General features: G+C 41.7%; 1 protein-coding gene across 1 annotated transcript in view; it reads left to right on the top strand.

Annotated features, from left to right (window-relative positions):
• The first annotated feature begins 3,212 nt into the window (after positions 1 to 3,212).
• CAPN6 (calpain 6) overlaps positions 3,213 to 26,873 on the top strand; it is a 54,659-nt gene continuing 30,998 nt past the window's right edge. Inside the window, exon 1 of the mRNA XM_010569032.1 lies at positions 3,213 to 3,377. Within this exon, the coding sequence (XP_010567334.1) occupies positions 3,213 to 3,377 (165 nt within the window). The remainder of the gene's footprint in view (positions 3,378 to 26,873) is intronic.

Below are 26,873 nucleotides of genomic sequence, written 5' to 3'. Positions count from 1 at the left end.
TCCCTCCCCTGGAGTGGTCCCTTTCTCTCTACAGAGCAGCAGAGGGTCTCCGAACTGTGGTACAGTATTTTTAGGACCGTGTGTGTTAGCCCTCATTACGCTGTGCACAGCTTGCTCTGTATGACATGACAGCGCAGGGAGCCCTGGAAGGAGCGGCTGCCAGCCGTGCTTGGTGTTTCCTCGGCGCAGCTGTACGTTACGAGTGTCAGCCGAACCAGAGGTAAATTTGCTGGGTGCAGAGCAGGGGAAGCTGTGCTACTGTGTACTGTGAACTCCAGAAAGGAGGAGGGACTGTGGGTTTGGGAGCTTCGATGTTCAACTGAGGGTCAAAAACTGGGAGCTGCTTCCGAAATAAACCTTGGAGTGGGAGCCAGGTGCCTTCTGTCCGCCTCAGCCAGGTTAGGCCATGTCCTGGTAGGTGAACACCCCAGGAGAGGAGGGGCTCAGCTGCGGTCCTCTGTCCTCAGTGCTCAAATCGCTAGGCTGTTGTATAGAAACTGCATTTATATTCTTTACCATGGACTTCCCAACAAGAAAAAGAGACTTCTGTTGTGTTTCAAAAGGGTGGGGTTGGGTTCCCATGAAAGTGGGTTCCTCCTAGTTCACCAGATGGTGATGGGACTTCAGTTCAGCTGCAGAGCTCAGTGGGTGGATGGAAAGCAGCTAGCAGCCAGGCTGGGCAGTCTTGGGAGCCAAAGTCCCTTTCTAAGCCACGGACTCAGTCTTTTGCTCAGGATGGCATAGGGAGCCTGCAGAGGGGCAGGTTAACAGCCTGGCAGGAGAAGCCTCCTCCTTGTTAGCATCCCCCTGGTGAGCACTGCCCTGTGGAGCCCAGGGTGGGGTAGGTAGCAGCTGGATTTCATGTGCTGTGCTTTATGACCACATTCTGCGCATGGCTACAAGATGGGCTGTTGTGTAATGCGGTGTTAATCCTGGAAGGACTCGCGTTCCAGTCCGGCAGATAGAAGGGGAGAAAGGGTGGGGGAATGAGATCATTAAAGACCTATCTCTGTGAATTAGGCGGCGACAGCTGGAAACCTTATCACCCAGGGGCTATTTTAAAAACAAGCCTATCTTGCAAATAGGCTTGGTTTAGAATGTTAGTTAGCTCGTGGGGAATTTTTAATAAGCAAGAATGCCAGTTATCATGAAATAATCTATATCCCACCCAAATTAGCCAAACTATTTAATTTTTTTTTTTTTTTTTGTCCCTGAGCTATCTTTGTATAATTGACAAGTTGTTCTGCACTTGAATTTGAAGAATTGGTTTGTGGGAGGGAGCAAGTCTATTTACCTTGTCTTGGGAGGCCAGCTGCCAAGTGACATACCTTGTGACTTTCTTTTTGAGGGAGATAATTAACAAGAAAATAGCCCTTAAGAAAAAGGAAATTGCTAAAAATGGCATAGTATCAGTGAGCCATTTTGGTTTTGAACAGTTTAAGTGTATTTTTGTTTTGTTGAAGCTGGATAACACAGTCACTAACGGGCTCCATGGCCCAGTTCTGGAAGGGGGTACCTTGGCCTGGCTGGAGGCATAGGAGTTTTTCCATCAATTCCAGCAGCATCAGGATTTGACTCAAAGTCATTACAGTCCTGACGTATGAAAAATTTGTTGCTGGATTTTTGCCCTGAGAAAGGATGGAGAATGAGCTGGCATTTGAAGATTTGGCTGGTTGAAGTATCAAGAATAAACTGGTTCTTTGTCCTATCACTTTGCCATGTAAGATTCTGCTGGCAGAAATCAGGTGGTACTTACACTTATGGGTAGGTTACTGAGTGTGGTTAGGAGGCTTTGGAATGGGTGCAAAAATGACAACCAGGTAGAAGAGCACTCCTGAATACTCTCCTCATACTGATAAGTAAGTGAAGGCATTAGAGCAGCATTTCTCATCTTTGAAGGACTGTTTAATATATTTTGGGGCAGGGGGGAGAGAAAGAGAGGGAGGTGTTAAAACCATCCCTAGACTATTTTGGCTATAGTAGCTTTTACTTACAAGAACAAAGACCATGATGAATTTGACATTTCCAAGTGTTCCTCATTGCTCTCATGTATTTTTCCTGTTGTGCTCACTTGCACTAAACCTAACTTGGTTTAGTTTTCTGCAAATTTGTGGAATGTCATGCAATTCATGCTGCAAGTGGCTCAAGGAGCACGAGCTGAGATCACTGCAACAGGACACAGCAAGCAGGCTACTAGGACAATGTGGTGCCATGCTCCATTGCATGCATGTTGTTTAATCCTTATGATCTGAAATCAGGACAACCTGCATTTGTCTTTATTTCTGTAGATAACTCAAGGAAGGGGAGATACATCTGTAACGCGTGGCGGAAAGGAAGAGGAGAGGAATTGACACACAGGAGCATTCCAGAGTAAGTTCAGATACTCTCTCCACTCCCTCTCTTGAAATAGAGGCAGCATCCCTCATGTCCCCCAGACTTCAAATTGTCCTGAATGATTTCTGTAGTTGACTTCTGATTTATAGAATGTTTTTAAGCAATTTGTTTGAGCTCTGTGGCTGTGACCGTAAACTTGCCAGGTTAGATGGTTGAGATTCTGGGAACTAAGGCCTGAGAGCAAGTTGTTTGGGGGGGTTGTTGCTGTTGTGAGTTTGTTTTTCTTTTAAATTTACACCAATTGTTTGCAAATATTTGCTGCTTCTGGGAATTCAGCTCCCTGAAATATAACATAAAGTTCAAAGACAATAATACCAGCCAAAGTATTGTTACTTAAATTAAGATTGAGACCTCTGGAAATCTGGTTTTGGTTTTCTTTAGGCATAAGAGTTGCAGTAGATAATTAGAGCTTTAGTGGACAGAAGAAGAATGTAGGACAGAAAGGTGGTCCAGCCCTTCACACATGGTACAGACTGAGAGCCAAGCTCAACTCTGTTACCTTTCCAATCAATTAGACAAAGTTAAATGCTGGTTTTGTGCCTGGTCTGGACTCTCTAATGTCTTCTTTGATAAGAGTTCTGTTCAGCCAAAAATACCATCCTAATATATAAGATCTTCTTGGGTTTTATGGCTCTCTAGTCTACTACTTAACATAATCTAATAATCTGGGGTTTTTTTAACAGAAATCAGTAATTAATCTTGTTTAGAACAAGTTATATGCTCTGTTGTTAAAGACCAATGAGTGGTATCATCTGTGGAATTTAAAGAGCCTTCATAATTTGCATAAGCCAATATTTATCTTATCTAGACAGAAAGATATGTCTTCATCAGTGCAACTCTTCAGAGATCAGAAGTACCACGAGCTGAAAGGGCAATGCATCCAGCAGAGACGGCTCTTCGAAGATCCTGAGTTTCCAGCCTCAGATGAGTCCCTTTTCTATCAATCAGCACCACCAAGGAAAGTTGAATGGAAGCGCCCAAAGGTAATTGTGCTTTCCTTCTGAGGAGGTGCTGTTTGTATTGTTCCACTCCTACTGTCTTCTCTGTGCTAAAACACAGTTACGTGAGTATATTCTTCCTCCCTTTTTCCATTCATTTTCTGTCACTGTGTGATTCAGACAGTAGCCCCTCTGCGTCACACTACTGTCCGAAATGAAAGTCATGCCTTACTGTAAAAAGACAAAATCTGAAGTGTTCTGTGCAGCATAATCATGCTTTTTACTGTTGATGGGTCTCTAATAAGAAGCAGCAGTATGAGGTGACTCCAGCCATAGTGATGTTTAAATCAGCCCTCTATTTAGTTAAGAATACCACTAATTAATTAAGAATACCAGTAATAGATCAGTCAATAGAGGAGTATATTCTGCAAATAAATTCTTAATTTCCTAGGTCAATCTGTGGATATGTACCTGTCTAGGTTGCTGTGTTGACAGAAGCATTTCAGCAAGGTGTTGAGATTCTTAATTGAAGTTTCTCTTCAATACCTGTCACTTCTGAGGGCCTGGTGTGTATGCACAGTAAGTGCAATATAAAATCTGAGAAAAAATATAGAAAATTAGATTTTACTAACTGAATAGGTAGCATCTTCCTGCCCAGAATACTGGAAACAACTCAAATAATAATGTAGGGTTATTTTTCATTATTATAGCTCTCTGCGTGTTTTTCAGAGTAACTGGTGCCTTATTAAAATGTATGAGGAAGGGAAATCTCATAGTAGCAAGGGGAAGTTTCTCCAATCTCAGACAGCTGGCTAGTTCATTTATATGTATAAACAAATGATTTGTAATTTTCGCTGGAGAAGAGAGTAGGAAAGAGAAGAACCACGGTCTGCTCAGCAAAGGGTCTATCTGAGGCAGCAAACAGCAAGGCACCATTGGTGGAGTTGTCTTGTTACACTACAAAAATGCTTCGGTATTTCTAACTGCCACCAATGGAATGAATTGAGAGCCCTCATTATCAGCACATACCCACTTTCTGGTCAAAGCAAATTGATTTATTTCAGTTCCATGGGAAACTCACTTGTGCTTCCAGGATCAGTTGGTTTGCTCTCTACATAGTGCCAAAAATAAGAGGAAACCATGTGTGTATAGTTGGCTGCCAGGTTACCTTTTATATTCACTATACTGGAACCACAAACCCGGCTACATATGGGTCTTGAGAGCTTTGAATGACTTCTACAGGATGCTCACAAGCTACTCCCAGGGAATACTCAACTACACAGATGTATAGCTGATGTGGAGGAGAGAAGGTGAGTTCCCAAGAGGTGCCTAAGCAAACCTTTGTTCTGTAGTGAACTTGATACCCTCTTCCTCGGCTGTGTTTCAGAGAGGTTAGATGAAATCTTAGCAGCAAGTTTTACCCAGAGGGAATGGAGAGTTTTCCCTTATTGATATCATCTCTGGTCTCTGCATGGATATGCTGAAGTTACTGTGGATTTTGCCTTCGACTTCTATAAAACCTCAATTACACACCAGTGATTTCGTATTCAAAATGAACAGCTATTGTGTGTACACAACCAATAATGCTTATGTCTATTTGCCACTTTTACTAGCATCTTAACAGGAAAACAAACATCATTTGCTTCTAATTGTGACTAATGTACAAGACATTTCAAATTGTTAATATTACTTATATTTGGGGTGTGTTAATTGGTTTGTTCTGAGGTTTTATGCTTCACATAGCTTGTATTTATAAAGTAGTTCACAGCCATAAGCTGTGAAGAACACAAAATCATTCCCAACTTTGACAATGTGGCTTTCTGTCAGAGAGTATAATCTGTTCTCATACTCTGACAAGTGTAATGAATAGCACAGTGGAAGCCTCTAGCCAGATGCATGGAGTGTTTTTACCCTTAAGCGTGATGAATTTGTCCTTTACTTCACCCATGTCCACTTTTGGGATTAGGGTTAATTTTCTGGAAGCACAAATTTATGTGTCTTTTCTTAGAAAATATGATGCCAATGACAATGTAATATACTCCATATGCAGCTGGTACTGTTACCTGTCCTCTGTGGCAGGGGATAACAGATGAGGCTGACCAAGGCTGTGCTGTATTTGCCAGGATGGCATTGGGCTGTTTGGGTTTTTCTTTTTTTTCCTGGTGGTGTTCATTTCTTACAGCAGCTTCAATACTGAAATTTCAGTGAGCAGAACAAGGGTTGCTTTCCTGCTTCTCATTTTAGTTTTCCAAGTAAGACATGAGACTGAGGAACAGGGAGAATGAATTTGGAAAAAAAAGTAGGCATTCCAAAGTCTTTGGGTTTATTTTTATTTCTGTAGTGCTTTCCTGTTTATTGGAGTCTTTCATCCCCTCCTAGAAGGGGAAATACCATGCAACCAGTCACAGAGAGGTCAGGGAGTTCGTCCTAAGAGATGTGAAGCAAGAGCTAGACCGTAGACAAGGATGCCATTTTAGGCCATTCTTTTGTGTGTGTGTTCATTCAAGGTGGTGATCAGTGGTACAAAGTCTAGTTGAAGGCCAGTAACTAGCATTGTACCCCAGGGGTCAATACTGAGTCCAATCCTGTTCAACATTTTCATTGATGATCTGGATGCTGATGTAGGGGCATTGGACTAGATGACCTCTAAAGGTCCTTTTCAACCTTTTCTGTGAGTCTCTGTGCTATTCTGAAGCTGTGCCTTTCTTGCTCTCCTTCCTTGGTCCATGATAGAGCCGCTCTGAGGCCACATGTGGGGCTACTCCTACAGATTTGTGGAGAATAGCTAGAGTATCCCAGTCTTGCCCTTCTTGGGTGGGAGAGGGAGTTGATGCCTAGGAGGTGGTGGAAGCTTTTTTTTTTGTTCTCATGGTGAGCCTGCTAGAACACTTGAGGGAGAGGGGCTTATCTCTGTGCAGCAGAGCAGAAGTGAGGATCTACTTCCCAATGTTTGTTCGTGGGTTGTCTCGTCTCTGTCATATGGAACTATGTTGTACTCTAAGTTAACTGGCTGAATGCTTAATTGCCCTTTTGGAGTGATGGGCTTTCCAGAGTGTTTCTTTTTTTGGAGAGGGAAATGGCCTTGATATGAGCATAAGGCAAAGGCCAGAACAGTCATCTACTGAGAGATTCTGAGCAGGCCACTTAGTTGTCTTGCCTCACCAACTCAGCCAGAAACTACAGCTGTGTCTCCCCCAGCCACCCCCAGATGTTTGTACAGCATCTTGAATGTGAAGGAACTAAATGGTGATATCCTGTTTCCTGTCCTCCTGCCATCTACATAGGCAGTGGATAGCCTGTCCAGAAGCTGGTACTTGTATACTAGTATGAGCAAGCAGCTTTTTGCTTTAGAAAGCCTGTGTAGCTGTCTGAGCAGCTGGGGAGTGCTGCCCAGCACACACAGAGCTGGGGGATGCCACTGTAGTTGCTGATGCTGGTGTCCAGACAAGTGCATTTGGAATCTGTGAATCTACAGCTTTTCTGAGGAGAGGTGAAAGTTGGTATTTTAGTTTCAGCTCACAAACATGCTCATGCTTTGTTCAGTTGCCCTAAATGGTTGCTGGTGGCCAGACAGAGCAAATGCTTAGGAAGAGTATCTGTATAGTCAAAAGGGGTTTATTCTGCTCTAGTGGAAAAAAGAGTATAAGTGAGAGAGAGGGAAAAGAGGAGGCGGGGTAGGGGGTTTCTTCCACTTTGTTTTTGTCCTTGGATCTGCACCTGCAATGTTAAATATGTTCTGTTTGCTCATTCCCGTCAGACTTACAGCGATAGGTCATTAACAATCTGACATTAATTACTTGTTTTGTACTTTTAAAGTCTCTTTGGGAAAGAGAACAAAGACAGGGTAGTGTTACTTCTGTGGCACCCCAGTATTAAGAAACTGGCAAACATAAAAGGCACTGTGTAATTACCATGCAGTCTCCCTAGGATGGCATGACTTTCCAAGGAGAAATGTTGTTACGGAAAGATCATCCAACAAATAAGAGCGCTGTGGACTGCTTATGTGCAATACTGGGTCTTGGTTTCTTTGGGTGCAGTGTGGCATGGTATGCAGTTGGTAGGCCAGGCTGGTGGGTTCTGACTACACAGGAACTTAGGTGCGTGTTTGCCAATAGTGCTGTATTTCAGTGCTGGGTAGTAAATGAACTCAAAAGGTCTGACCTCACCTGGGATATCTGATATTGCTGGCTGAAACATGGAATTGCCAAGCTGTAGCACTCTGAAATTCTGTATTTTATTCTAAGTACGAAAAAGAAAAGTCTGAATGTGCCAGATTTGCCTTAAAATGAGCTTGGACCTTATTTTCCTTTGTTCCTATATCACCTTCCTTTGTGACACTCTCCACACCAGTGATGGGGTTATGAAAAGTAAAAATAGTATAAAACCGCCAAATTGTTTTTCGCTTCCATGGAAAAAAATCAGGAAATGCTGGACTGGATTTCATAGAAAAAATTGTTTTTGTCAGAGTGACACTTTCTGAGAGTTGTTGACAGATGACACTGGTGTCAGACTGCTGGCTGTGATTTCCCTGGCAGCCAGTGTCTCACCCCCTGCCCTTCCCTGTAGCCCCAGGGGAGGGGAGGGCAAGTCCCTGCCAGCCCTTTGGTTGCTCAGCCCGAGGCAGTTTAGGGGCACTTCGGGCAGGACTCGCCTTGCCCAAAGGTTAGATGCTCATAATGGATGTCTGATGCAGGGCAGTCACCACCAGCTCCAATTACAGGCAGTGGAGAGGAATTGATGTATTTAGGGTGCGATTCAACTGATACACCTGAGATGTTGGCTTCAGGCTGAGATGAGTCATAGCCCACAAGTGCCTGGTCTCTGCCGACCAGAAGTTCAGAGGGTGAATTCACGTGTTGTTGCCAACAACATGAATCCTTTGCTGGTGTTTCAGAATGTTGGCCTCTGCTAATATCTCAGTTCCTCTGTCCACCTGTAAAATAACAACTGAGCTGCGAATGACCATTTCAAAGGTGCAGCACCTTCCAGAGCCCTTCAGTGTGCAGGAAGCCTCCTTGCTGTATTGTGTCTTTATGAAGTACAGCTTATTCCCTCCTTTGCCCATGACACCACACAGGGAGGTGCTCCCACTGCTTCTGTCCTGCTCCAGGCTGCCACGGAGGGATAGTGGGCTCAGCATATCCCCCACCTTTCTATTGCAGCACCTGCCCTTGAACCCCTTGCATCTCATGAGAATTGAGGTATGTCCTTCCCTCCTCTGTTTGCTCCACACCATTGCAGAGGGACAGTGTCCCTGCCTGTTGTGGGAGAAGTCATGCAGGGGCTGATCAGAGCTGTCGTCAGACAGAAGGGCTCAGTCTGTGAGCAAGGATTTATAAACGGCTGATTTTGCACTGCCATTTTCAAGAAGCCCTTTTAGAACCTAAAGCAGAGCTGAGGGATTCTCCTTTTTCAAACTAGCCCCCCACCATTTAGATCAAAAGCAGTAATGTAAGACAGAAAACACCTGAAATTTTCTGTGGAGAAGACCTGCTGGTTTGCTAGAAAAAGAGGAAGAAAATTCCCCCTCACGGGTGGACAGTTTTTCTGCCCATTGATATTAGCATCAAAGCCCATCCTGCTTTTTTGCTGTGATTTCCCTGGAGTTTCCATCCCCTCTGCCAGGCTGAAGTGGGGTTGGGGGCAGCTGTGTCCTGCCAAGAGGTAGGAGAAGCCTCTTGCCCCCCTGCTATCTCTGCTGGCCCTGTGATGTCCTCGGCCACCTGTCCTGGTTAACCCCTTACTGAATGCAAACACTAACTCTGTGTTGTGCTCCTGGTCAGCATCGGCTTTTAGCAGCAAGCAGCTCTAGTGAAAATACCTGTGAACGACAGTCGCTCTGCTGAAAGGATATTTTGTCTGTTATTTTTAACTAAACCTCGGCTTTGTCTCAATTTTTTCACTGAGCACTGACCTTGCAGAAAGTATGAAATCCCAAGGACATCTTTGTCAGTGTTAAACAAATAGCAGTGATCCCCCAGCCAGGGCAGACATCCATGTGGGAAAAGAGGAGATAAGCTTGCTTCAGAGACAAGCAATGTTCTTTAGTTATTCATAAAGGAAAATAATAGTCTGATCCTACAGAATGAGAGTCTTATGATGTGCTTTTCTGGTTTCCCTGCTTGACCCTCTGTTTTATAAGCCCTGTTTTTGCTTTCGTCTGCATCTTCTCTTTATGAAAGCAGTATGATTGTAGCCTTATGTTCCAGAAAGACAGAGCTGGTTCTTTTTAAGTAAGACAGCATAGAAAGACACTGTGCAACAGGGTACTGCTGAACTGCTTCCCAAGAAACCCCTCTTGTGTCCCAGGCCACAGGAGGGACTGCTGCTGTGTTTGATTAAATCCCCATTAACTCACTGGTGCCAAAGATCAGATATCTGACTGAAAGTGGAGAATTGCATACTCATGGCCCACTGCTTTCCCCATGTTCCTAGAAACACTGCATGCCATGGGCCTGATTCTCTACTCCTCTCACCAATTTTCCAATGCTTTCAGGGGTGGTTATCACCATGCAAGTGAAAAGGATCAGGAAGTAAGGTGCTGTGTTCTGGAATCATACAGTGATGGGAATAAACAGAACAAGTGTCTCCCCAGTTCCCAAATTGGGGACTGTGGGATGAGCAGGTTGGTGACTTATCCAGGGCAGTGTGAGGGACTGAGGTGCCAGAGAACTCAAGAGCTCTGACTTCTGCATCTGCACGTGTTTCTTGAAGGTGGCACCATCTTTTGTTTGCTTCTAACTGGTGGAAAATGATCAGTTGTCTCAGGAGCTAAAACATCTTCATATTTGCAAGTGCTGACTGAACCTTGGAAACCTCCCCGCCTCTATACCTGTCCTCGAAGATTTTGCCCTCCTTTGGAAGGCAGGGGAGGCTTGGGGCATGCCTGCCTGGGCACTTAGTCTGGGTTAGCTTTACATATTTTGCATTAATATTCTTTATTCCACTATGTTCTCAGTGACAGGACTTGTGGTCACAGTAAGCAGTCCTCCAAAATGTTTAACAGTATCCCAGTCCCCATAAATTTGGTGGAATGAATGAAAGACTTGGCTGTCAGGTATAAGCATGCCTGGGTTAAATGCCCCTCAGAGATAACACATGGCTTCATCATTTGATTTCTCTCTCTCTTCTGTAACTGCATTGCTGCAGTCTAACCCTACTTTCCAGTTTGACTGTGAACAAGACCCGAGACATCTGCTTATGTTTGGGACTACGTGTCAGAGTCCAGTAATGCATGCAGAAGAGGCACTGGAGAGGGAGGTATCCTGGTACTGCATCTGGATTTGAGCAGTTGCCTGACAGTGCACTGCAAGAACAATTTTGGGGCATGGAGCAGAGTGGCAGCCCATTACACCCTGGGATATCTGCCAGGATGGGTCCTGGGGATAATCCAGAGCTGGAGGAGAGTGGAGATTAAAGGGGAATACCATTAACTGGCATGACAAAGTGATGTGAACTCTTAGCAGTACGGTATAGTTATATTGCTGCCTTCTGTGTGACAAACTGATTTGACTGTAACAGCCCCTGTGAATAGTGGCACTTCTCTGGTTTGCCAGATTCCCTCCCCACATCCCCAGCTCCCTTTTGGAGTGTAGCTCTTGATTTAATGATCACTTTTTCGCATCTGAACATGCTTTTTTCTCCTTTCAGCCTCTTCTTTCCAGTTAAAAATATGGGGCAATGCCAGTGCTCTTAATAAGAATAGAGGTCGCTCCCCAACCCCACTCCTCACCCCTCAAGCTTTGCAGAATCTGATTATTGTTCTTCTGTGACAATATGATTTATTCTGCAAAGGTTGCTGACAGGTCCTGAAACAGCCGAAGTTTTGGGGTTTGTTTCCCTGTCTATGCCCAGAATTGTCCATGTTTCTCTATTGTTGGTGGTTACTGACTCTTGTTGAAGTGCAGATGAACACAAAGCCCTGTGTGCTGTGACATTTGTGTTTGTACTTGAAATACTGGCACATGTGGGATGTGCCTGAATCTGAGAGGTGAGGAAATGTGTTTCAAAGTGTGGTGATGAGCCTTTGCTGAGTTTTGAGGGAGCTCGTGAATCCTTTTATGTGCCTCAAACATATGGAGGCACTGATGGGAATACAAAGGTGGTTTCAGGTTGCAGTTTGTGTGAGCCACGCGCCAGTGCCTTGCAGCTTGCTCATTTGTTGTGCTTCTCTGGAATGTGTTTGTAGGAGAAAAGGATTGTGAAAAACTCAGCCTTGCACTAACATGAAATAAATCTTAACTGGCTGCTTTTTCCTTTTGTGTCTGTCATCCTAGATCATAACACCGTGGATATTGTCCTCCACAGACAGACCAAGTGAGTCTGAAGTACCAGCTGTAACCTTCAGTGGGTGACTTTGAGACATTGCATTCCATTACTGGTGCTCTATGGGGCTCCTGGAGGATTATAGGACTTCCTAGATTACACTATTTATCATTTTAACAGACACTTTTGTATGCAGTCATTAGCTGTGATTACACATGAGAGCAGTAACAGGGAGGCTATTTGCCATTATTCTAAATAGTTTTACTTGCCATTAAAAGCAGATTCAGCTTTTGATTTTGAGCTCCAGCTTGTTCTAAGCTATGGAAAAGATTAAGTCAGATGTTTCTTTGCTAAACATGCATGCGTGCATATACAAAGGGAAGGGTTGGAGGGCACCTTGATTTTTACAGAAGAGCATAAGCCCTGCAGACTCAAAAGAGGTATAAAAGGTCATACGCAAAATAGGCTCTGACCTAAGTTTAAACCCTTCACCTTAAAGAAATAGGAAAGAAATTAAGAGCTAAACTCTGGGAAGCACTCTGCCCTGGAAGATAATTGGAGAGGTTGATGGGAAGGTTTCTGTATACATTAATCATGTTTTCTAGATTAAAATTGTGGAGGCGGAGAGGAGACCGTGTAGTCCTCTAGATATGATGCAACCTTCTGTTAGTATGGAGGGGGTGGGTGAGGGGAAAACAACAGGTAGATGGAAAACCACCAGAAGAAAACTATTTTTAAATGATGGCAAATGATCTTTTCTTTCTTCATTAGCTATGTACGTAATGAACTGTGTACCCCATAACCTCCTGCAAATGAAGTCTAGCACTGCTGAACGTTTGATTTGATAAAGTGTTACAGCATCCTCGGTGCTCGATTATACTGAGCTTGGCCACAGCCATCTGTCATTCTCATGCAGGTGTTGATCTGCAGAGAAGTAGCTGCTTGCCAAAGGCTGGCTGCTGTAGCCCCTGCATTGGAAGTAAGAACAGGCTGCTCCTGGGGAGGAAGGCGTTAAATCCATCCCAGCTGTGGGAGCTCAGATGTTGGCACAGCTCCCAAAGATGCATGTGGCAACACAAAAGCATGCTCTTCACACCCGTTGCCCTAGCAACTGCACATTCAAATGGTGGGGATTGGCAGTCGGATCCGCAGAAGATGATGCAGTCGCAATTAAGTCGAATTGTCTTCAGGTTGTTAGATTTAATTTTGAGCTAGGGGGAAGGGGTGAAGGTGAACATTAGTGATATTAACAATGAACTGCCACCCATTTGAGATCCTGGTGTAGGTAGGACTCCATCATACGGTGTGTTTCTTTAAGGGTAAAATCAGTGCTGGCACTTGGCTTCAGAACCTTGCTTTTTTATTGGAGAGACTAAAAAATCTCCCTCAAGAGCTTTATTTGTTTAGTGAGGGTAGATTTAGTGGAGTTGGCAATCTCTGTATATCTTGGCTATCGCTGTTCTTGCATCTTGGTGATCCACAGACTGGAACAGTAGGGTTTACAAAGGCCCCCATGGAACTGGGCTACTTGAAGGAGGCCTCCAAAAGTGGAGGGCAAGGTCTTTCAAATCCAAGTCTTATCCTTAACTGTATGGCTGTAATTCTGGATCAGCTGCAGTCAGAATCTGCTTTCTTGCTGTCTTATTTGGTGAAATCAGTTGATTTGGATCATTTTCACCAGCAGTGCAAAATGTAATGTTCAAATGGGGTGGTTGCCACATGGTTTTGCCCTGGAGTGCTGAGACAGAGGTGGCCAACTATGATTTGGTGCATGAGAGGTACATGTGAATCCACTGAAATTCAAAACATTATAAAGCACTTAGCAGTACCCTGGCATGTCTTCAGTATATTGAGACTAATGTTTCCCATGCTTTTAAAGCCCAGCAACACTTAATGAAAGGCAAGAACACTTAACCAACCAATCATTGCTTAAAATGGCTTATGCAACTGGTTTTATTCACTAGCAGTTACAAGGTCCTGATCTTGTCTCTAGTTACACTTCAGAAACAGTTTTCAAGCCAACTGAATGTTCATGACAAGTCTAGGCAGTAAAGCCTCTCTTTATGGGACCTAAGTGATGTGAATGACTGGGTGAATGTGTGGTGCTAAAAACGTAAGAGAAATAGCATCAGGAAGTACTGTCTTGGATATTTTTTCTGCTCCAGGAAAAAGCATAAATACTAAACCATCTGTCTGTATTTTGAAGGAGATATTGAAATCTAAATGTTACAGAAATATTAAGGATGGGGGTAGATCCAGCTTTTAGCATTTGGTTTAGATATTAATAATTTAATCTACTGATTTGTACCTGAAGAGAATTTCAGTTTATGGATATGAGAAGAATATTTGTGTGCTAAAGTACAGGTACTTTGTGCACACAAGATTCAGTGAAATGCTGTGAAGGTTACGTTGATGTGCTTCTGTGTATGCACTCTTCCGTATGTGAGCAGATCACATTTAGGTTGGTTGGCTTGGAGACTGAATACATGCAGTTGTAATGGTGGTTTCTGTTCTGATATGGAATGAAAAAGGACCTGTTGAAATTTTTCAAGGAAGAAAAAATGTGAGCACAAGCAGACAAGCAACTCTCTGCATTTCACCATAGCCCAGTGCTTTAAAATGTTGCATGAGATCTTATGGACCAGATCTTCCTTTTGTTGCTTCTCATGCTTTTCACCAGCAAATTAAGCATTCATGGGAATTGCCTTGGTGCCTAGAATATTGATTATTATGGGGCGGGAATATCTGGAATTTATGGCCATGAATAATGTGGATGACAGAAACTTTACTGCTGGAAATAATAGAAAAATAATAAAAAAACCCCTGCTCTGAATTGGGTACCTCTCTTGTTCCCACCACAAGAAATTTTTATCAAATTATGTTAACTAGCTCTAACTTTAAATATGAGGTATTGGGGTGAGTTGACAACTTTGAAAAATAGGCTCTCTAAGTGATCAGACATTGGCAGCTTCAAATTTAACTGCTCTTGATATAATTTTATTTTCATATTTAGTGTATTTTTAAAGAAGCTATTTAAATAAAATACCTCAAGGCTTGTATAATTATGTTGTAGAATAATATAGACTTTCTTGCATGAATGAAGAAAAAAGTGAGTTATTACTTTATAATTCACTTTCCTGTCCTCTTATATTGTCAATGATAACAGTGATAAACCTAAATAACAGTGCTAATAACTTAAATACATGGATTATGTACTGATCTACAGAGATCAAAAAGGTAACTGGAATCCATTGGAACTGGAGTGCTTGTTCTAGCAACCAGGAACATAAGTTCTCATATAGAGGATCATAGTAGAAGAATATTGTCATTATTACTGCTACCCTAATATGATTCTGTAATCATTTTAATATTAATAATAGTCCTGGCTGTTCCAAGTAATTTGACTTTTTGAGGAGCAAAAGCTTCTTGAAAAAAAGGAGAGGGGGATTTGGGGGGGGGGGGGGGAATATTCAGTTGAAGCAATTTTTTTCTTTTTTTTTTTTTTAATGTTTCAACTTTCCCCCAAATACACTAATAAAAATGAAATGTTTCTTGAAGTTTTTTCTTGGAGGCAAGGAAACATTTTTCCATAAAGGGACTTCCCTTGCTGATCTTCTAAGGTACTTGGAACAGCATGTTCTGATGGTGTCCAGCCAAGTAATTCCCTGAAAACATTGTGGGCTTTGTTTTGTTTCTTTCTTTCTCCCATTATTATTTTCTCCTACAGTTTTGAGGTGGTTTTTTTTTTTTCACTAACATGTTCTGAAAAGAAAATGACTTCTCCCTTTACAAGGGAACACACTTTCACGTGTTCCTCCCTGCCCTGTCTGCTCTCTATCACTGCTCCTCTGTCTTCCTCCTCGTATGACATTTCTTTGCTCATATTATTTGCACAAAGGAAGCAAACTGTCCAGGCAAATCATCCAGGGTTTTTTGGGAGACTGTGCTTGTGTGTTTCACAACTGGGAGGAGGTTTTTGTTGCAGCTGGCTAGATAAAAAAGAAACAAACAGGAGCATTTTTGTTACATTAGCCATGTAAAACATGGTTGACTGCTCAGGGCATCTGAAAGCAGCCTGGGGAAACAGGGAGACTCCAAAGGAGGAACCGAAGAGCGTACAATTTAGTCTCCTGTGTTTAAGATTATTATTCATCTGTTCTTGTTAGCTAATCTCTTAAGGAGTCAGCTCCTGTAGAGCAAAGGGAAGGGCCTTTATTGCCAGAGTAGAAGAGACAGCTTTCACAAGGTATCCTTCCTCAAGCACTTGAGGGCACATTATGTTGATCACAATAAAAGGGGAGTAGCCTGGATAGGAGACCATCCTGGGTCAAAGTGCCCAGGCCGTGGCCACTGTGTCATGTTCAACATGACACTGATTCTTTCACAGTGGCTGTGCTGTGCTCTGCTGCAAGTCCTGCCTCATCTTCCAAGAGATGCTCTAGTTGGAGTTTATTGTCAGAGGTTTGGGTTGAAAAATGTGTGTTGACTTTGTCTGCAGATTTGGTCTGTTATTATTCTAAAGTAACCTCTGTCACCAAAACATCAAAGTAATAATTAACAGCCTTGTCTCTGGAAGTTTACTGTGCATTGGACCCTGCAAGAATTCTGTTAACAGCAAATATTTTGTATTTGATTGCATTTTGCTAGAGAGAGAATTTTAAAGGTGAAGCAATATAAACTTCATATACAACTATAAATTTCACCAATATAAACCCCCAGCAACCTGAAATCTTGGCTTACTTGCAATAGCATTTCCACATGTGACAACACCAACCCAGTTTCTAATATAAATATGAAGTCTGTATGACAGGCTGTGGGTGCCAGAGTCACTATGCACTAAGAAGTTTTGTGTCTGGTCCCAATGACTGTTAATAACTGCAAGTGCTTCACACTCACAGATTGCCACCCAGAGCAGGCATGCATGGACATACATACATACATGGATGTACGTACATGGACATCTGCAGCGGTGCAGTGGGAAGAAGGATGAAGCAGTGCTTTGGACTTGCATTGTCACACCAGGGCAAATCTGAGGCATGTTGAAGGCAGACAGAGACCCAGAATCTGTGCTATAAAATTTCAGTGGTGTTAGCTTTATAAGGGGGATTAAAAAATTTTTTTTCTCATTGAGGTGAGTCAGTTTTTGCATGTGCTAAGAGTAGTGATGGTAAAATAGTAATATTCCAGATGGACAGTACAGCCATCTGCTTTTCTAGAAGATGGATCCAAGAGGCATGGAGAAGTTATTGGACAGAGCAATCATCAAATGCAAAGGGCTGTTGCAGATGTGTTGTTAAGCGCTTTCTTTCCCAATTGTTTTGTTCCTGTAGTGAGGAAGTGAGCAGAGCTGCGTGCGGTGCCCTGAGGACTCCTTTCACATAGCCAAACAAACAAGTAGGGATCTCTTAACTCCCTTAATCCATTCCGGCAGTTATTGCTGGCAGTGGCCAGGATTCAAGTTTCGGAGCGGTATGTACAGCTGTGTGACCCTCGTCCATGTCCCATTTTCCTAGACCAGGATCTGCAGTTCAAATCAAGGCTGAGGTGTTCAGTGTGCTACGGGTCAGCCATGCTCTAAATAAGAAGCCCCCAAAACTTCATAGTATTTCATTCAGATGGGCTCCAATTCTGTGTTTGAGAAGGTTCATCAGAAGTAGGAACAGGAACTCTGCTTTGTTCTAGGTTTTTGTGTTTCTCTTCACCTTTCTGCACCAGACTGGTGACGCCTGACTCTGGGAGCATGCTTAGCCCTGAAGAGACCTCGATTGTGCTTCTGGGTATTAAGCAATTTGAAAAATGAAAACATGGGAGAACCTAGTGCTCCAGAACTTGGGAGAGGAGGTCCTCGCTTTTTTTGAATGGGTGATTAATTTAAGAAGTGCTATTGGGACTGAAACAGATACTGTTTTATTCTCCTAAGGATGTTATTTTAGAAAGCATCCTGTTGTAAACAATAGGAATTTATGAACTTGGTTTAATTCACTCTCATTCCTGTCAGTGATATAAAGTGGTGCACCCCAATATGAATACCATTGTTTTGGGGGTGAAACCCTGGCCCCTTTCAAAGCCTTGGGTTTTTCACTGTGGTCTGGGTTATCACCTTGCCTTTCCCCCAATGGGCTGATTATGGGAGGCACCGTGAAAACATTGGCATGTTTCCATCTTGGTTTCTGACTGGATAAACCATTCCTCCCAGAATATTTTGTCCTTAATGTTTTCATTGGGGGAAGTTGTGACATGTTTTTTCTGGAATTGCCAAAATGTTCCCAGAATAGAGCTGTTGCTCACGCCTTATTTTATTAATTCCATAATTTTATTTTTATTTTGCCTGGAAAATCTTGTTAAGATGGAGCTTACCCGGAAGAAGAGGTGGGAAAGGAGCTATAAAGCCTTAGGCCATCAGCAAATACCCCATGTCTAACCTCTCCATTACAGTCTGGTGACTGAGTGAACATTGTATGACATGAACTTGATGGCTCAATCCTGCTTCTGGTGTCACTTCAGAAAATTCTTTGTTCTTAGTTGTGCCCTTCTGTGTTGGCTGTGTCATGGCAGGAAGAAAAAAACACAGTGGCACCTTGCCAGCATCCCTGCCCTCCCTCCTCCAGAAAGCTTGCTAAAGAGCTGGGAATTCAGTTGATATCCTAATACACAGCTGCATCCTTCCTCCCCCTTGTCTCGCAGGTACCAGGGCAGTGTGAGGCATGGGTTCCCCTTTCTTGTGGTGATATCCTTAGATACACTCACCCTTCAATAAGTGTTGCATTTATTTAAATATGATGGAGAGGCAGTGTTTTGAAAGCGGCATCTTTCTCAACAGTATTATTCACCCAAGTCTTCCAGCGATATAATTATGAGCAAACATTTGTAAATGACATGCATGCTTGCCAAGCAGACAGCTCTCCAGATGCCAGTATTTTGTTATCTTCTCTCTTGGCAGTTTTTCCAGTTTATATTTCCCTCCTTCAGATTGGATGGATGTTTTCTTATGTTGTTGCAGTTTTTTCCTCTAAAGAAAAAAATTCTAAACGACCTCAATGTCACTTTTAGAACACAAACAGTACAATTCCAAGATTCTGAATGTTTCTTTAAAGTTTAAAATGTCAGGTTTTATTTAATTGGTTCAATCATCATTAGATGAAAATTGGTTTCTCAGAGAGTCAGCTTCTATTTGTCCTGAGGCAATGTGATGATGGTGAGAATGACATGGTAAAATTTATTTTGAGCCTGTAAAACAAAAAGCCTGAGGATCACGTCCTCAGCTTGCATTAAGTCTTCTTACAGTAATTGTTAGTTCATTGATTTAGTCTTCCTAAAGAATTAAATGTCTGGCTTCTCTGAAGGAAAAATTATAGCCCAAACATACCAGTTGCAAAGGAAATTAAGGTGCTGTTCTGCCAACAGCCTTCCCCAAGAGTAGAAGGCATCCACATCCAAAAAATGCTTTGTATGTTAAGAGCTTTATGCTTTTCTCATTTTATTTCCCTATTTAAAAGGGTATTGGGGATGAGTAAAGTCCTGGAATTTGAGGTTTTGTAAGCCATTATATCTTAGATTTGCAAAATCATTTGTTTGAATTTCATGCTGTTTCCCTGTGATTTAAATGCATGCTTCCTTCAAGATTAATTCTATTTAAAAATTAAATAAAGATGTATGTTTTCCTGGCTAAAAAGAAGCTTTTAAAAATCCTTCACAGCTGAAAGAACCTTTTAGAACTGCTGTCTTGCCTGTATGTGGCATTGTTTCTAACTTAGTCGTAAAGCTAAAACATTTTGAATTTGCATCTTTTCAAGTTTGCAGGAAATAAAATGTTCTTTCTTGGGAAAATACACTGTCTTTGTTAAGAGTGAATATTATGTTCTGGTTTTTATGCACTGAACTTTGATCAGTGTTGCAGGTGTCAGAAGCCATCTTGACCTACTCGTGCATCAGGAAATGGAATCTCTGTTCCTGGAGATATTCAAAAGCCATTTGGGCATTGTCCTGGTGACCTTACCTGAGCAGGGGGGTTGGACAAGGTGACTTCCAGAGGTCCCTTCCAACCTCAACCATTCTGTGATCAGGGAGAGGACAGTTGGGTCATGGGTGATTTCAGTTCGGAGTCTAATGAGCGTGCAGTCAGTTTGGGGCCTGGGACTCCCTTGTTTGGTTGGATAATGAATGTCCATGTGGTCCTCTTATTTTCATCTCAGTTTTCTCATGTTGAGGCCAGTTGGTCTCGTGTGTGCAGTCATTCACGTGCATATATTTATATAATACATGTATATACGTACATCTATGCATGCTCTTTGAGTTGGGAAGGCAGGCACTACTTCTTTCCTTCACTTCTCAAATACAGAATATCTTCAGCCTCTTTAGAGGTTCACAGAATCCTCAAAAATTCACTCCCTAACTCCCATGTCTATCTGTTTCATCAGAAATAATGAAACATACAGCTTTATGCAGATGCTTATTTCATTGGCTGCAACATTTTGGGTGGAAAACTGGCCCTGGAAAAGAGCAGAACTGGCCTCATTAACTAAAAAGGCCTTCAGGACTGGGCCTGTCTGATAAGGAGTGTCTATGCTGTATAAAGCACATTGAGGTCCTAGTTTTGTCTGGAGACAGTACTTTATACTCTGATACAGAGAGTAAATAATCAAAATAGGTTTTTTTTCCTAAGACTGTACCAAACCTTCAATCCTGTGACGGTGAGCAAAAAGTTAAATCTCATTTAGCAATGATCCAGCTGTGGGCTGAGCTTTGGTCTGCAAGTTTAGAGTTTTATTGCTGCTTCAGCTTTACCACAGGTACAAGCACTTGTGGGACTGATGAAGAACTTGAATGCATGGCTTTGCACTCCCTTGGTCACTGGGATAACCCTATAGATAATTGGATCAATTTGCAAAGACTTTGTGCAGAGCATCTCTTGCTGTAGTTTTTGTGCATGATCACTGTTGTCTGTTTTCTTCTCCTTTCAGGTAAGGGGAATTTAAGACTTGGACATCTAATTTTCCTCCCTAAATGGAGATGTGAATGCAGTACCTCATCCTTTGGCCTCTCCTCCCTCCTCTTTCACTCACTGACTCTGCTCTCCACAAATGAAAGTTCTCACAAACCATAGTTGTCTAAAAACTACTTTCACATTTGGGCACATGATCTAACTGGTAAAACAGCTAATATCTGGACTATAAGAGGAGTGACTCAAATTTAATCCAAATATTTCAGATGTAATCCAATCATGGCATTTCTCATCCCTGGTCTTAAGCGGGCTTTTTCTGTTCCTAAAAGCATGATGAATTTCTCATAAAGAGAACCAAAGCAGTATCTGTTAATGGATTGAGGGGCCTTGCACCTCTGCTTGTATAAAGTAACATCATCCCCTTGGTTTAGCTAAAGTGATGATTATTTATAGCTGAGAATCTGGCCTGCATCTCTACATTTGAATAGAGTGAAAACTATAGACACTAAGGCGGATGGTGTGCTTGGAAGAGACAGGGACACCATGCTAAGTTAATTCTGCAGACATTCCAAAATCTGCAACGAATTAAAAATAAAAATCCCCTCTAATGAACATAATGGCTGCACTGTAAATACTTAAATTGTAAGACAAGAAAAAAGCAACATTGGCAAACCTCAACATTATTAGAAACAGGCCTTTCTCCTTGCCTTTTGAGAGTTAAGATATGTTTCCTTAGGTTTTCCACTAACTTTACTTTGACTGTTAGACTCTGATTGAATAAAATAATTAATGTGATTGATAGTGTTAGGGTGGGGTTAAAAGGTGATTCATTATTTTCTCTTGGAAGTGGTCTGTGCGTTAGCACTAGCAGAGAGGTTACTGGAGACACAGATGAGCCAGAATGATTTCAGCGTCCCTGATGGGGTTTAGAGTTCCAGCTGGCTGAGATGGGTTTCCTGGTACATCATAAAGAAATTAAACCTGGCAGGAGAGGAGCAGTGCTGGAACTGGAGTGGTTCTCCAGCACTTAGAGGTGGAGCACTGTGCTCTAAGACTAGCTGGAATTTGATGTCTAGTCAAGTTCATGTTTGAGTTATCAACACCTCTCAAACTTCTCTTCCTGGGAGACAAGCAGGCTGTTTCTCACAACAAAAGACCTTGGGAGGTTTCTGTCTTCTCAGATGATGGGAGGCTTGAAGTTCTCACAACAATTCCTAAATGTTCATGGAGAATCTCCATCTTTAAAAGAAATTTTACGGTGCTTTGAACACATTGTAATAGGAACTGGAGGGCTGGATCCCTTCTGTTTTACCAGAATGTAACTTCAAATCCATAACTGCAAATCAATCAGCTTATGCGCTCTGGAAAAGTGTTGTGGGGCTGGCCACTGTGAATATTCCTATGGCTGGTAGTAGTCATTGCAAAAGATAAGTGGGACCTTATTGGGATTGCCAGGATTTCTAAACTGGTAAATCAGGAGGGTAATTTCTCAGCGATGGCACTGACTCATCTGTTGGCCATCACTGATCTTTATTCAATTCCTACTAACTTGGTGATTTTCTAAATAGCTCTACAGAGACTGTTTTTTCTTATGTATGTATATGATCCTCTTCTTGAAGATGAGGAATCCCATGTGATCCTTAATGAACTACCATCCATTCTGATATGCACCCTGATCTCTGTACTAACTTTATTTGAACTGATGAAGATGCAGGTCTGTTAGCAGTGAATTTTGTGATAAAATGATTCTGGGTCTTCTGTTTGCCGTATTGGCTTTCTATGTTTTCTGACAGTTGAATAACATCTTTATCTTAGGCTGGCATCAGGCAGATGTAATGTTAGTGTTTAACAAAGGAATTTGTCTGAAATGAAGTAATGAATTCAAATCAGTGTATATATATATCACATTGGGAAAACCAAAAATAAGCTTGATAAATGCAGTGAAAGTGCTATGTAAAGAAACAGAATGATATAAATAAGAAAAAAAGTTTCTCATTACATCTTTCTAAGCAAGAGGTCTCTTAAGCATCTAAACAATTTAAACACAGAGATTAAACTGACTGCGCTTTGAGTGGGATAAAATCAGGACGAAGTAAACATTGTGACTATACCCTAGCAGGCTGACTCATCCCAAGGAGCCAAAGGCTTTTGTCAATGTATCTGTCTGACTGAATCTGCTCTAATCTTTGTTTTGGGTTAAAACAGAAGAAAATCCTGGATCATGATAGGGAAAACCTTGACACTGATCATGAGGTTGGAGTCACTTGCATTTGACATCAAAGTAAGTAGAGGTACCTCCCAAACTGAACGATGCAGGAGGAAAGGGTATCTCCAGCCTTGACGTTAAGTAGCCAAGTAATTTTGGGGATGCTCTGTGACCTGAAAGACTGACTAGTGTTGATGGAGAAAATTGAGCAGTTAGCAAATTGCCATCGTGCTCTTTGTTCATTTTGGCTTTTTTTTTCCTCACAGAAGAAGCACGATTATAGTTACATTGACTCCAACTCTGTGTCTGTCTGTTCCCTTCTTCCCCCAACAATGCTTTGCTATTGACTGGTTTCAACCCAGTTTAGTGAATGAGTAGATGTCTTGGTGAAACTACACGAGCCATGGAAACAGGCAATTGAGTGGGAGCAGGATACCCTGGGAAAAGGCTTATCCTTTATTAGATATCAGAGTGCCCACAAGGGCAGGAGACACCAGAAAGCAAGCTTCCTAAACAGATCTGTGAGATATGGAAGTTGATTTCTTACTGATTCCTTCTGAAACATGTTGAGTTGATACCAGAATGTGGGGAAGAAAAGCAAATGTGAGAAGGCAATGAAAGAGGCAGAACTATAAAGCAGGGTGTGTGGTTAAAGTGTGAATTAAAGTGAATTCATGGACACAGTGGCAATACTGGACATCTTTTGGCATCAGGAGCTGCAGAGATGGCCTATTAGTCACACAATTACCCTTAAAAAGTTTACCCTTTAGCACCTAATACGGTTCCTTAAATTTAAAAAACTTCCTGAAGTTTTGACATAATTAGAAGGAAAGGGGCTTCTCCAAAAATGTTTTATTAATTTCAGTCCTCTAACAGTGACTTATCCTCGGCAAAATAAGAGCTAACCTGCACAGAGGGAAAAAGTATGTGCTTGATTGCCTGGCAGGTATGACAACTGTGACTTTGCTCAAGTGTCTTACTTTGGAAGTTACCGCTGTGAGTTTTTCAGTTTCATCACTCAAAACTGAAGAAACTTATGTGCTGATAACTTTATTGCTAAATGAACATCTTTCCAAGATAAGATTTCAAAAGATGTTATAGAAAAAGAAGCTGCTGTTTATTTTCCAAATGTGTAAATAGAATTCTTTCTGGTAGTTTCTGTGAATTTATGAGAGATAATCTGCTGATTTGGCTAAGTCATAAAAGTGCTTTTACTATTCAGAAGTAAAACAAATGCTGCTGTGTCATTTTTAACGCAAAATTTTTATAGCTCTGAAATCGAACTCTTAGGCAAGCAGTGAGATTCCTTAAAACGGGAAGGTGATTGATTGTTCAGACTGTCAAACAGGCATCGCGTATTTTCGGTTCTCTTTGTCTGCTGGTCTATCAGCTTTGCTTCTTAGCAACATTTTCTGTATTACTCCCTTTGGCTGCAGTTGGCAACATTGGTGACCTTTCTGACCGCTCTGATGGGTGCTGGTGTTTATCCTCACTTCATAACTATTTGCTGCCCTGACATTTGCTAGCCCCTGGACAGCACTAGATGCTGGTATCACTCTCCTGGCTGCAGCTCACACCCAGTCTGGGCAATGAATGGAAGGAGTGATCTATACCAGAAGGCTCAAGGAATAGGCTGATGGGAAGGCTTTCTTCTAGAGCTTGTAGATGAGTGATCTGATAAAGTTCTGATGGTGTGAAAACACTATGGTTCTCTGCAGGGTATTGGGCATATCTCTGTGTTACTAAAAGACAAATGATCTGTTTTACAGGATCTTAGGCTGATCTTTGCCAGAAAGCGTGTCCAGATTAGAATGTAAGAGTCTGATCCATGTCCTGTTGCAACTGAGAGACTCCATTGGCTCTGACTTATGTAGGCTTAGAAAAGCTGGGTTGTGCTGGCTAATACAAAATTTCTATTAAAAAAAATTTTTCAAAATCCAAAATTTGATATATTTCAAGTCATCTAATAGTTTAAGAAGCTTGTGTCTTATGATCAGGATTTTATATACCAATTTACAGTTCCTCTTTTTATGTTATTAAGCAAACATCTAGTCCAGAATGGTGTTGCATATATCACAATTCTAAAAGTGTATCTGGAAGGTTACAATGGCTACTCCATGCACTGTTATGCCAGGCATTAAAATTTTTTTGCTTTAAGCAAGTAAGTGGGGGAGAACACCTCAAGGTGCTGTCTGAAAAAGATGAGGAGACTGGGAGAAGAGGGTAAAGGATTTTTATCTTCAAGAAAGCATCTGAGAGAAATGCCACAATTAGTAGATACTGGAATCCAGGCTGAAACCAGACCCTGCTGGGAAAGGGATGGGGAAAGGAGGAACTTGTTGCTAAAGAGGTTTATGCTCTTTAACGTTGTGGTTTAGACTTATGCTTTTTAACCTTTAAAGTCTGTGTATTGCCACTGGACAAGGAAGAAATATCTCCTTTCAAGTAAAACAAATCACCTCCAGCTCAGTCTGAATTTTCACTCCAGACAATGTTTCTTAGATGACCTGACTTTGTTTTTGCCACACAATGCCCATTGTAATAACAAAAAAATCCACGATGTAATAACAAAAAACAGCCAAACAAACAAAAGGTGACTTTGCTGAAATCTACCTAATACTCTTTTGTAAACAGCATATTCTCTTCCTCATAAAAGGCACTGATGAAGAATTCAGTCTGCATCAGTTACCAGCCCCTTGAGACACAGCATAAGGTCAGACTAGACAAGCCTAGAAAGGTCATGGCCACTGAGCCAAAATGATGCTTATTATCAGGCAAAGAAAATAGCTGCCTCGCCAGCCAGAGATGAACAGTCAGGCGTACAAATCTGGGAATTGTTTATTCCGCACTGGTCCAGTGCTGAATATTTCAGTGTTGTGAAAAATTGTGTGTGATGTTTTCCAACCTCCTTTTCTTATTGTTTTTATTTCCCATCTCAGGAAACTAGTTCAAGAACTTAATTGAAAAACATGTTTTGAGGAAGCAGTAAAAAAAACATAGTTAAATGGTGGGTGGCCTTTTAGTTTGGTGAACTGTAAGTGGACTTATAGCCCATGTCTGACCTCAGCCACATTAGAATGTGTGCCTAGAAGTGATGTCGGGGAGTCACTCTAAGCCAACGGTCTTCGAACTTGGCCATCTCTCTGTTACTTGCATTTAATGCAGAGACATTTCCACCGCTTTGGTAGGTTGCTCTTTGCAGAAATAGAATTAGGCTGGCTTATACCACCTGTTTCTCAAAAGAACTGTACATTGAGTTTTTCTTGAAAATGCCCTCAGTTTCTTTCCTTTCCACTGGAGAAAAAAGGCCAATTGATCTGAGATCCCTGGACTGCTGGCAGCCCATTTAGAGCAGTTAAAACTTGCTAAGTAGCACTCCCAAATAAGCAGTTACAGCACACATGCCAGACTAACTGCGTAGCTCATGTGTGATGAGTCTGACTTGTCTGGGGCCCTTCCCCATATGCTGTGCATCCCCTTGCTGTCGTACACATTCTAATCTCTAATAATGATTTTGAACTAATTTCTGATTGATTTTATTAAATACTAAGGAACAGATTTGTAATGTCCTTGTTCCTGCTGGTGTGCACCTCATTCAGCAAAAGCTCTTTTGATGGCTATGCTCACAGTAGTACATGTTGAAGATCGTCCAACCTCAAGTAATATATCTACTTTATCTACCTATCTTTTATGGAGCATCACCATCTCAAAATCACAGTAAATTCTTGTAAAAGCATTTTACAAGAAAATTTTGGGCTAATGTCCCCAAAATTGTGTCTTTTCTGATGGAAAACAATTACTTTTTTTCAAGAAATTGAAATATACATCTTTTTAGCCAATTAAAATGATGCTTTGATTAAATTATTATCCCCAAATTATGTGAAACTTGTAGTAGATTTGGAATAGCAGAGAATGAAGTTCCATAGAGGTTGGAACTGCTAATGAGTGAGACATGGAGGAAACAAGATATTCCAGAAACGGTGGTAACAGTAACCAACCAAAAGTGGTATCAGGCTGCTCAGCATCTGTGTTCACTAAACAATAATCTTTGGGAGCTTTTAACTTCAGATCACCAGTTAATAATTTTTTTAAATTTCAGATACAATAACCTCTAAAATAGTTCTATTCC

The sequence above is a fragment of the Haliaeetus leucocephalus genome, unplaced genomic scaffold (assembly GCF_000737465.1).
Source record: "Haliaeetus leucocephalus isolate CR32 unplaced genomic scaffold, Haliaeetus_leucocephalus-4.0 Scaffold262, whole genome shotgun sequence".
NCBI lineage: Eukaryota > Metazoa > Chordata > Aves > Accipitriformes > Accipitridae > Haliaeetus > Haliaeetus leucocephalus.
This window is presented reverse-complemented; position numbering and strand designations above follow the sequence as displayed.